At 37.5% G+C, this 12,686-nt stretch overlaps 1 protein-coding gene across 1 annotated transcript in view; it reads left to right on the top strand.

Moving 5' to 3' along the window:
- The window catches only part of BOD1L1 (biorientation of chromosomes in cell division 1 like 1), a 92,302-nt gene that overhangs the window by 48,317 nt on the left and 31,299 nt on the right, over window positions 1-12,686 (top strand). Inside the window, exons 13-16 of the mRNA XM_036765071.1 lie at window positions 3,651-3,694; window positions 4,581-4,671; window positions 5,662-5,738; window positions 6,516-6,600. Of these exons, the coding sequence (XP_036620966.1) occupies window positions 3,651-3,694; window positions 4,581-4,671; window positions 5,662-5,738; window positions 6,516-6,600 (297 nt within the window). The remainder of the gene's footprint in view (window positions 1-3,650; window positions 3,695-4,580; window positions 4,672-5,661; window positions 5,739-6,515; window positions 6,601-12,686) is intronic.

Raw genomic sequence — 12,686 nt, forward strand, 5'->3', positions numbered from 1 at the left:
GCACTTACCAGCACACCATTGCCATCGGATGTCTAGGTCAACCCACATAAGAGCAGAAATCACCTCTGGAATACACCTTATAAGTAGTCATCCCTCCTCTCCTTGAAGACCTCCACGGATGTGGAGCCTTCTTGTCTATTGAAGCAGTCCTTACACCAGAGTCTTCCTTATGAGCAAAATCTTCCTTTCTATAATTTCAGTACATTGCTCCTAGTTCTCCCTTCTTTGAAACAGTCTCAAATATTTGAAGATAGCTCCCATGATTCCCTTCCCATCATTTATCATCTTCAAGCAAACAATCCCCCAGTTCTTATAGATAGTCTTTAGAGAATAGTTGATAATACCCTCACTCTTCTGGTCATCTTGCTTATCAATATTCTTTCTTATAATCATAGTCATAATATTTGATATTTCTAGAACACTTTAGAGTTTGCTAAGTACTTTATATACATATATCTCCTTCAATCTTCATAATAATCCTATGGGATAGACACCACAATATATGTTTGAAATATATCGTATATATCACAAATTCATTATATTTTATGCTTTTAAAAACATTCTGAGATCATGTCAGCTTCACCAGACTGCCATAGTTGTAGTGGGGGAAGCATGAAGATTTTAACCTTAACAAAAATAGTTAAGAACCTCTGATACAAGCAAATTCCTCTCCTTTTGCTGGTGATGAAATACACACAAAGAAATTTAGTAACTTTTCTTTCACACAATTGGTTTGGCAGAGCCACAACTAGAAGCTGCATCTCCTGATTTCTGTTGTCTTGTACCACAACATAAGATTAATAATACTTTATTTTGTGTTTAATAGATTCAAAGCAAAAAGCAATTTTAAATTGTTTATTTCAATTCAGTTTAGCAAACATTGAAGTGCCATTTGTGTGCAGAAGCTACACTAGATACCTAGGGAGATAATAAGCTTAAATAAACATAGTCCCTACCCTTATGGAACTTTCTCTAGTAGATGGATATGACATATAAGCAAAAAAAAAGGTACAGTAGGAAACAGTATATAATAAATACATAAAATAGGTACCACCAAAGCACTGTGGGAGGTGCAGGGAAAGAAAGGGCATTGATTCCCTTAAAAGAGGGCTTAGGGAAGGCTTCTTGGAAGGGTTCTCATTTGAGTTGGATTTTAAAGGACTGGGTAGAAATTTAATAGAGGTGAACAGGAAGAGAGGAAATGCCATGAGCTAGAGGCAAAAAGATAAGGAAATATATAGCACAGGGCACAAGTTCAGTTAAAACAAAGAATAGAGGAATTAAGGCTGTACCAGATTATAGAATACCTTAAATGTCAGGCACAGTTGGTTAAATTTTACTTAGACAGTAGGTGTCAGTGAAGGATTTTGAATGGTAGAATCATATTCCTAGATTTAAGCATAAGAAAGATTAGTGTTATAAAGAATTGGAGTGGAAAGAAAAAGAGAAAGATATGTTAGAAGACCACTCTAGGTAGATGATGATAAGGGCCTATTAGATTAGGATGATGAGAGAGTGAGACTGTCATGAAAGTTAAAAAAAAAAAATCCACAAGATTTGGTAACTGATTTAAACGAGGATTAAAGGAAAGAAAGGAATCAAGGATGACACCAATGGTGGTATCAGTGACCAAAAAAATCCCATAGGGTGGGTACTAGGAGAATAAATCATTGAGAAGACAAGGAAGGAGACAGTATCCCAAAAGAAGAGGTCAGCAGTTGGATGCTGCAAAGAGGAGAAAGATGATTTCAAAAGAAGCTGTTATGTTTGTAATTAAGAGTTCCTTAGTGATCTTGGAGACAGCTATTTTCAGAAAATTAATAGAAGCCTGACTGTCAGTGCTTGAGAAGGAAGTATGTGACATTGAGCATAAGCAGCTTTTTTAATCCATTTCTTGTAATATAACAAATAAGTTTATTAGTTTTACATAGAAAATCATCACAGATATAATGGTCTTAAAAGAAGCAGCAATGCTTCCCCTTCCCCCACCCCAAACTATGAAACTACTATAAGATTTGGGTTTTTTTTTTCCCTAATGCTAGCATTTCAAGAACCCTTGAAGTTTGTTAGTTATCCAGAATCAGACAGATTTTCAGGATGTTGGGGCTGTATTGGTTCAAGTCTTTCAAGATACATAATTAATAATCCACTTGATAAGTTTCAGTGATAGATTTCAGGATTTCTAAAATGTTTCGTTCAGAATCAGGATGTAGTTCAACTCACTTCACTGTGTTAAGGTGCAGTTCACAAAAAAATCTGCTTATGTAATAGGAAGTTGTTGAAGAGAAAAATGTATTTTCTGTCATTGTTGAGCCTGAACAGCAGGTCTATTAGTCCAGGTTCCAGAGACTGTAAACAGATCATTGCGTTTTTGAGTTTTTAGGCCTACTTCTCAGTTGATTTTTTAAAAGATTATGAGATGTATTCGTTTCTGGCTTCATGAATAGAAGGCTAGCCATGAAGCCAGGAAGACCTGAGTTCAGGTCTCACTTCTGACACATGACTGTACAACAACCCTGAGCAAGTAACTTAACCTCTGAATGCTCTAGGCCAGGGCTCTCCAACCTTAGGTTTTTATTGAAAAAATAGACACTATATTTTGATTTGCCATTTTGAGAGCTCTGCAGTAGCTCGGCTTCGTTTACTAAAGCATTTATGTAAATTTCTATGCTTCTAGGCAGGCCGCATAAATCGCACTGTGGGCCACATTTTGGACAGCCTTGCTCTAGGCCAAAGGTGTCAAAAACAGATCATCATCACCCCCACAGAATGTAGCTGGAACCATATTAAAATGTAATTGGGTAATATTTAACAAATAAATAAAAATATGATAGAACACAAATAATGTTACTGTATGATTTTCTCAGTCTTTGCAGTCACAGGGATCCTTATGTGAAGTTTAATGGCCCTGTTTCTATTTGAGTTTGACACTACTACTCTAGGCTACTGTCTAAGATTATACGTTTCAGAAAAGGTGCCAGCCTACATTGGTAGAAAGTTTACATTGGTAGGGAGTTTACTGCCACTGAAGTTCCAGTGAAATCACTGGTCCTGTCCCTCTCCCTATTTATGCTAGGTGCTGAGGATACAAAGACAAAAAATAAAGAAAAAGAAGGATACACAATAACTTAAGGGTATAAAATGTGCTGGGACTAAGTCTCCTCATCTATAAAATCTTTCCTATATAGATGAGATGGCCTAGAATGACTTCTGAGACTCCACCTTAATTCTTTGATTCTTTTGTTTACTTGTTTGAGGTATTTTGTTTTGACTTTCTCCCATGCTTCTATTCATCAACAATTTCAGTTTAAATTCCTCTAGGACTACAAACCATGGTTGTTATACTAAAAATGTAGAGTTTGTGGCATATACATTTATGCTATTTAAAAATCTTTTCCTGATCCCTCTCAGTTGTCAGTACCTCTCTCTCATTACTTTGTATATGCTTTCTGTGTGCTTATGTGTACATGTTGTTCCCCCTATAGAATATAAAAGCTCCTTGAGGGCGTGGGCTGTTTGATTTTTCCTTTTTCATCCACAGTGTCTGGCACAGAGTAAATGCTAATTGATTGATTGAAGGACAGGAGACTTTACAACTTGTGCTACAATATTGAATTTCCTTAAAATGTTTTAATTCTGTTTTTGAACAGCTGAACCACAGAAAATTACAGCATTGGAGAATAAGTCAACAAATGTAAGTCTTTTAATTACTGAATCTGTTTGTTGGAATTTTTTTTTTTACGTTTTGTGTCATGTTTAGGGATACCCCAGGAATTTATATCTCTTGAGAATAAAGGTAAACATCCAACTGACATTTCTTAAAATGTGTACTTATACTTAGCCAAGCTGAGAATTAGGTTTATCATTTCTATATCATGGAAGCCAGTTGGCTTAAATATTTTTTAGATAAAATCGTGATTCTGAATGTATAGCATTGTTCTTTTGGATTTTAGACTACGTTATGATTGTAGGTATTTTCAAACTGATGCTTTGAAAAGCTACCAAAGTAAGAAAATGAAATATTCAAGTTGGCTAATTTGATACCTTCCATGATATACTTTAAAATATATGAAACAAGTTTAAGACCCAATTTCAAAATTAAAATAGTCCTATGTGTATCTTACATAACAAGCCCAATTTGTAGCTGATTGCTAAATTATAGTATCTTAAAGCTAGAAGGAATTTAGAAGTCACCTAATCCAGTCCCCTTGTTTTAAAAATGAGAAATTTCACCCACAGATCATACTTCTACCCTTCAGAGTTTTGAAGGCAAAGGGTAAAATGAATAAGGTTGGAGGAAGGAGGGTTTAAGAAAGTGACTTTCCTTATTCGACTGTAAATAGTGTTTCCCCTTAACTCTTTTAAAAACAGTCAAGAGAAATTCTTTGAGCAAAAGTATCCTACTGAAAAGGAAGACAGTTTGTGCTCAGAGGTCTAGAGATTCTGTGTGAGATGGAAAAAAAATGTTCACTCCGTTCTTTTCCATTTATAATTGATTGAAAGTTATTTAAAATTGTTTTCAGTTTTAATCTCTTAAAGAGAATGATATGTATTAAATGACTTTATATGCTTCATTTTAGGTGAAAAACTCAGACTTAGAAACAAATGAAGACATTCACAGTTGCAAGGAAAGGAAAACAAAGCTTTCGGAAAACATGGATGAAATAAAAGGTAAATAAATTTCAGAATAAAAATGATTTACATTAAAACTTGTTTTCTCCAAGTTAACAGCTTTTTTATTTATTTACTACCATAAGGTTCATGCCTTTCCTTAAATAGATACAACTATTTCATGTAACAAACATTTATCATGAACCTACCATATGCAGAGCACCTTGCCTAAGGCATGGGAGGAGATAGACCAATTAAGACAAGGGCCTTGCTTCCATTACGACACAGTACATTGATACCACTTGGAATTTAGAAACCCATCCTCCTACCCTAATCAGGCTAAGGAGAGTCCTAGCTAAAAGGCCATGCAAACAGCCTGCTGAGATAGAAAGGGAAAGTCAGGAAGAAGAGCAACACTGGTGCTTCCCATTCTACCAAGAGGAAAGATGAGTCCTCTTCACAACAAGATTGAAGGTTGAGAGAGTGATCTGCTGTCAACCCTGCTTGAGTTCACTTGAAGCTTGTGGGCCTGACCCTCTGTATACCTGCAGCTGAGACAAGGAGTACACTTGGGGCAGTCAGTTCTCTCGGGTATTCTCACAGCTTTTCATTTTGTCCATCAGTTTCCTATGCAACTTTTAAATTCAAATAAAAAACTCTGTTAGGTGCAGACTGTGGAGGCCACCAGTGGAACAATTGTCACAACAACAAATAACAATTGTTTGTACTTTACATGGCAACATACTAACCTTTGAAGAAAGTACAAAGTGTAGATAATTCTTCAGTCATCTAACTTATAGTCTAGTAGGTGGACTGTGTTATGACACCAATACAAATAACTACAGTATGAAATATTACATGATAAGTTCATACAAAACTACTGAAGTACTACTACTGGACATGAGCCAGATTCCAACAGAAATTTCAAGAGTTGAGTGAAAGGAGAGTTTATTTCCATTTGCAATTCTGAAGAGCTTGTTACTTTAGCTTCCCAAGCCTCATAATGGTCATTAGAGTGAATGACTAATAATTTTTACATTTAATTGTCAGTAGACAGACCTGCCAATGAAAAGGACATCTTGGAAGTTGTACAAAGTCAGACCATTGAAGTGAAAGCTCAAGAAGAGGTAGGTTATTCTATTAAACTGAAGCTTTAAAAATATGAGTGAGAGACTCAGTTTCTTGACATAATTTAAATAGAACATAGAACTTTAGAGCTGAAAGAAAACTTAGTCATCTAATTCATTCTGCTGATTTGATAAATAAGACGGAAGAAGCAACTTGTTGAAGGTTTCATCATTCATCAAGAGCAAAGTTAAGATTAGAACACAGGTCTCCTAGCTCACAGTCTAGTGCATATTCCTATACACTGTGACATATTTACAAAATGAATTTTTGAACATAGCAATTCTTTAAGCACGACAGCAATTAAGGATTGTTTGAATATACCTAGTTCTAAGGCCCACTATTTGTGGGACCATAAAATTAGATGCTTAATCACTTAGTGTCAGCCTTCTCATCTATAAAATAAAGATAATATTTGTACTTCCCTCCCAAGGGGTTAGAGCACTTTGAACTTAAAAGTATTACATAAATGTGAATAATTATGCCTACATTGTACATCTCTAAGTAGTTCATCTGCATATAGGTTAGGCATTTTGACTTAACACAGATCTAGGTATTTTAAGTATTTAGATTCAGAAATGGAAAAAACAGTCTCAGTACTTTTCAGCATGCTATATGGAAGGCATATTCAAATTAAGTTGACAAATTTCTAGATTTTTTTTCAGCTCTTATAAATCCGTTTTAGAATCTAGATGTTGCTAATAATATAGCTGTGTCACTCCAGTGACTCAGGATCCAAATCCTCTTCCCTCATTTGTCATGCTCCTTTTTAATTACAGGTAGAATTTCCTTGCCAAGAAGATGGAAATAACATGCCTATGAGAAAAAGGAAAAAACATTCTTCTTTTTCAGAAGATGAGCTAGGTAATTAAAATTCATTGGGATGTTTTATTATTTTCAAGTAATCTATTGACTAGAACTCCAGACTCTGGGCTTTCATGGAATAGGTTCAGTCTTGAAGATTTCACCAAAATCATATATCTTTGGCTTGCCCCTTCTCAGAGTTTCCTTTGGGAAACTTGGAATATAGTTTGCCTAGGTTTCATTCATAAGTATGAATAAAAGGGCCCTAGCTCCCACAAATGCAGCTGAGCACGTATAGAATAGCTCTTACTTCACCATACCAAAAATGCAAAGCACCACAAAGAAATTACAGTAACTCGCAAGTAGTCAATACAACTCCTCTTCATTTTCACCTTCACCAAGTGAACCTCTACAGGCCTTAAGCTTGATGACAGTGTCCTAAAGCTTTGTACTTATCTCAGAAGGGAAACAAATTTCATATTGCTAAAGAAGAAATCCCCAACGTTCCAGTAAATCCTACCATCTCACTGAGGACCTGAATAATACTCCTGCCTTAAATACTACCCTAGGTGTTAGAACTACTCTAGGAGGAAAATGAACTTGAAGTTGCTAGAAAGGTAACCCCTCCATTCCCATTAATCTACACAGTCCAGTAATTTTCAATACAAACAAAAGACAGCCATGAACCCCAGCATTTGGATCCTTAATATCATGGTTCAGTCTCTTCCTGCTAATCTAACTCTGAGGTCACACACTTGATCTTCCATCCAGGATTTTTTGATGTTTGTCCAGGAACTCCCAACGCTCAGCCACATGTTTTCTTCTGTGGCCATGTGTATGTATAGCTATAGCATGCCTCTTCCCTGGTTCTCTTTAACTGGGTTGAAAAATTTTTGCTACTCCACCATTTCCCCAGTTGCTGCCGTCTTCTGGGCTTAACGAGTCTATCTCTGCCTCTCCAACTGGTCAACCCTCTACGTTTGTTACCATTTTCAATACTTTAAAATATTGTACTAATTGGTTGATAAATAGGACAGAGAATCAATGTATATGAGTCATTTCTTTGCGTTACACACAGACCTGAAGGTGTAGTTCTTTTCCATACTTGCCTAGGAGGTCTAAGATCCTCCTTATTTCTTATAGTACAGTTGAACCCCACCCATTCACCAGATTAGTCTTACAATTCTCTCAGTCTCCCAAGGTCATTTGAGTTTAGGAAGACCTCTGGCCAAACTGGGTGCTCCCCAACTTTTCATATTCTTTACGTGTATGTAATCTTAATCTTCTTTAAGAACATCTGAAATATGGCTGGTAATAGCACCATTGCATTCAGTACTAGTCAGACTATATATCTTGACTATTGTTTTCAGTTCTGGGCCTTGACATTGACAAATTAGAGTGCATCCAGAGGTAGGTAGACTGGAAGCATGGTAATTAAAAAAAGTCAAAACTATGCTAATTTGTTCACGAAATGGGGCATGTTTAGCCTGAGAAGACAAGAGTTGGCAGTGGGAAAAAGAAAGCTGTCTTCAAGTATTTTAAGAGTTATCCTGTAGAGGAGGGATTAGACCTTGCCATATGGCCCAACAGGGAAGAACTAAGAGCATTGGAGAGAAGTTACATTGTAGCAGATTTCACTTCTATATTAGGAAAAACTATAATAATTAGAGCTATCTAAAAGTGGGAAAGACTATCTTAGGGTAAAATAGACTTTTTAGAGAGTTATTCAGGGAAAGGCTGGATGACAAGTTGTTAAAGATGTCTATGGAAGATATTCTTCTTTGGATTAGATAGCTTCTAAGTTCCTTCCAACCATTTGACTCATGATAAAATTATTTTTTTGTAGTTAAAGGAAGGATGCCACTTGAATAATTATCTGCTTCCATAATTTCTCTTCCATTCTGGCACATAATAACAATTTAGACATAAAAACCCAATGCATGGATTGTCCTAGTGATCTACAATTATCTATGCTCCCATTAATACTGTGCTCAGTGGTGTTCAGAACATTACCATTCATAGATACTAGTTAATATTTGAATTCCAGCCATTTACTAACCATTTATTAAGTTCTTTTCCTATTGGGAATGAGAATGACTCCAGCTCTTTCCACCAGGCCATGCTTTCAACAGCTCTGTTATTAGTGGCTCTTATTTAACTTGTCATTTATGACACCAAGGTCTTTGTCTCCTGTCTACTTCATCCTATATTTAGAATCATACAATGAAGTTGAGAAAAACCGAAACATTACCTAATCTGACCCTCTTATTTTACAAGTGAGGGAGCTAGCCCAAAGAAGTGACTTGCCCAGTTACATATCTAATGTCCATACCCCTAATACTGATTTTTCTTTTTTTTTTCCCAAAACAATTATTTTATTATTTAATATTTTCGTTTTCAACATTGATTTCCAAAAGACTTTAAGTTACAAGTTTTCTCCCCATTTCCCACTCCAAGATGGCATATATTCTGATAGCCCAGTTCCCCAGTCAGCCCTCCCTTCTGTCACCCCACTCCCTCCCCTCCCTTTTCCCCTTACTTTCTTGTAGGGCAGGATAGATTTCTGTGCCCCATTCCCTGTATATCTTATTTCTCAGTTGCTTGCAAAAACAGCTTTTTTTTTGGAGCACCTGCTTTTAAAACTTTAAGTTCCAAATTCTCTCCCCTCTTCCCTTCCCACCCACTTTCCCTAAGAAGGCAAGAAATTCAACATAAGCCACATGTGTATCATTATGTAAAACTCTTCCACAATATTCATGTTGTGAAAGACTAACTATATTTCCCTCCATCCTATCCTGTCCTGCTTTATTTAGTTTTCTCCCTTGACCCTGACCCTTATCAAAAGTGTTTGCTTTTGATTACTTCTTCTGCCTTCCCTTTATCGTCCCCCCCTTTTTTTATCCCCTTCCTCCTACTTTCATGTGGGGTAAGATACCCAATTGAGTGTGTATGTTATTCCCTCCTCAAGTCAAATCCAATGAGAGCAAGATTCACTCATTCCCCTTCACCTGCCCCCTCTTCCCTTCCAACAGAACTGCTTTTTCTTGCCACTTTTATGTGAGATAATTTACCCCATTCTACTCTCCCTTTCTCTCTCTCTCAATATATTCCTCTCTCATCCCTTAATTTAATTTTATTTTTTTAGATATCATCCCTTCATATTCAACTCACCATGTGCCCTCTGTCTATGTATATGTATATTCCTTTCAACTACCCTGATTCTGAGAAAGGTCTCATGAATTACACACATCATCTTTCCATGTAGGAATGTAAATAAAACAGTTCCACTTTAGTAAGTCCCTTATGATTTCTCCTTCTTGTTTACCTTTTCATGCTTCTCTTGGTTCTTGTGTTTGAAAGTCAAATTTTCTATTCAGCTCTGGTCTTTTCGTTGAGAAAGCTTGAAAGTCCTTTGTTTTATTGAAAGTCCGTATTTTTCCTTGGAGCATGATACTCAGTTTTGCTGGGTAGGTGATTCTTGGTTTTAATCCTAGCTCCACTGACCTCTGGAATATCATCTTCCAAGCCCTTCAGTCTCTTAATGTAAAAGCTGCTAGATCTTGTGTTATTCTGATTGTGTTTCCACAATCCTCAAATTGTTTGTTTCTGGCTGCTTTCAGTATTTTCTCCTTGATCTGGGAGCTCTGGAATTTGGCAACAATATTCCTGGGAGTTTTATTTTTGGGATCTTTTTCAAGAGGCAATAGGTGGATTCTTTCAATTTCTATTTTACCCTCTGGCTCTAGAATATCAGGGCAGTTTTCCTTGATAATTTCTTAAAAGATGGTGTCTAGGCTCTTTTTTTTGATCGTGGCTTTCAGGTAGTCCAATAATTTTTAAAATTCTCTCCTCTGGATCTGTTGTCCAGGTCAGTGGTTTTTCCAATGAGATATTTCACATTGTCTTCATTTTTTCATTCCTTTGGTTCTGTTTTATGAAATCTTGATTTCTCATAAAGTCACTAGTTTCCACTTGCTCCAATCTAATTTTTAAGGTAGTATTTTCTTCAGTGATCTTTTGGACCTCCTTTTCCATTCAGCTAATTCTGCTTTTCAAGGCATTGTTCTCCTCATTGGCTTTTTGGAGCTCTTTTGCCATTTGAATTAGTCTATTTTTTAAGGTGCTATTTTCTTCAGTATTTTTTTGAGTCTCCTTTAGCAAGTCCTTGACTTATTTTTCATGGTTTTCCTGCATCACTCATTTCTCTTCCCAATTTTTCCTCTACTTCTGCTTTTCCAAATCCTTTTTGAGCTCTTCCATGGCCTGAGACCAGTTCATATTTTTCTTTGAGGCTTTTGATGTAGGCTCTTTGACTTTGTTGACTTCTTCTGGCTGTATGTTTTGATATTCTTTGTCACCAAAAAAAGATTCTATAGTTTGAGTCTGAGTCTGAGTCCTTTTGCGTTGCCTGGTCACCTTCCCAGCCAACTACTTTACTCTTGAGCTTTTTGTCAAGGTGTGACTGCTTGTAGAGTAGAGAGTACTTTGTCCCAAGCTTTAGGGGCTGTGCTGCTGTTTTCAGAGCTACTTCTACTCCACGCTCACTACAAGCTCTGTCACACTCACGCTCTTCCTCCCCCAAGAACAGGCAACCAGGACCCCAACCCAAATCCAAGCAGGGCAAAGCAAGAGAACCCTGCTTCTGCACCAGCAAAGCACTCCCTGCCCTCATTTTCAGAGCTACTTCTACTCCACTGTCATTACAAGCTCTGCCACAGCAGCGCTTCTCCTCCCCCAAGAATTGTCAACCAGGATTGCACCCCAGATCCAAGTAGGGCAAAGCAAGACCTGCTCTCCCGCTCTGGTCCGCTACTTGATTCCTCCCACCATGTGAGCCAGGGACTCCAAAAGCAGCTGACGCTGGAGCTCTGGAAGCAGCCAAGGGAGCTTCCTGCTGCTGCTGCCATCACTGTGCCACCTCTACCACCCCCCAGGGCTGGGGCCAGACCGATCTCTAACCCAATTTAGCAGTTTTCCCACTAACCTGCTCTGTGGTCTTTGGTGTTGGTGGGTTGAGAAGTCTGGTAACTGCCACAGCTCAGTGATTCATGGCCCTCAGGCCTGCTCTGCTGGACTTCCCAGTCTGGTAGGTCCTGGCGTGGCCCACACTGGGCTGCACTCCGCTTCCAGCACCATGTGATAGACCCTTCCCAGCGATTATCCAGGTTCTCCTGGGCTGGAGACCTGCTTCTCTCTGCTATTTTGTGGGTTCCACAGCTCTAGAATTTGTTGAGAGCCATTTTTTACAGGTGTTTGGAGGGACCTGGGGGAGAGCTTAAGCAAGTCCCTGCTTTGCAGCTGCCATCTTGGCTCTGCTCCTTCAATATCTAATTTTTCTGACTGGTGTACACCAAGGTTTGCAGTGATGAACCAGGGTTCAAACTAAAACTTCCTTGATGGCATCTTAAGCAGTAAAGAATATGATAAGTAGTATATTAAGTTACCATGGGGGTTCACAACACTGTTGTTATTGTCAGTTTTTCTTGTTCTTTCTGAAAGGGGTTCACAAAATAAGAAACTTGGGAACCCCTGCCACATGCTACTATATTACTGGGTTTTTTTTAACCTGTAATTGGACTACTTCTCACTTGTTCATATTTAATTTTATCTCATTCTTATAATAGTATTTTTATCCTGCATTATGTTTTTCATTCTAGAATATTAACATTTAGTGACAACCTAATTTAATAAAATCCACGTGATAAACATACTGTTGATTCTCTGTTTAAGTTATCATGAAAGATACTAAGTAATCCTTAGTACTTGGCTTCCCAGACTGATCTCAGACCTTTGGTTTGGTAATCAAACCACAATCGTATTCACCTATATGAGTAGTACAATCAGAACCATATTTTCCTAACTTGCCTATGAGAATTTGTTGTTGTTGTTTATTCATTTCAGTTGTGTCCAACTCTTTATGACCCCATTTGGGGTTTTCTTAGCAAAGGTACTAGAATGGTTTACCATTTCCTTCTCCAGCTCATTTTACAGATGAGGAAACTGAGGCAAACAGGGTTAAGTGACTTGTTCAGGGTCACACAACTAGTAAGTGTCTCAGGCCTGATTTGAACTCGGGAAGATGAGTTTTCCTTGTTCCCAAACCAGTTTATTGTGCCACCTAGCTATTGCCTATTTGAATACAGGTC

This window comes from Trichosurus vulpecula, chromosome 6 (genome assembly GCF_011100635.1).
Source record: "Trichosurus vulpecula isolate mTriVul1 chromosome 6, mTriVul1.pri, whole genome shotgun sequence".
NCBI lineage: Eukaryota > Metazoa > Chordata > Mammalia > Diprotodontia > Phalangeridae > Trichosurus > Trichosurus vulpecula.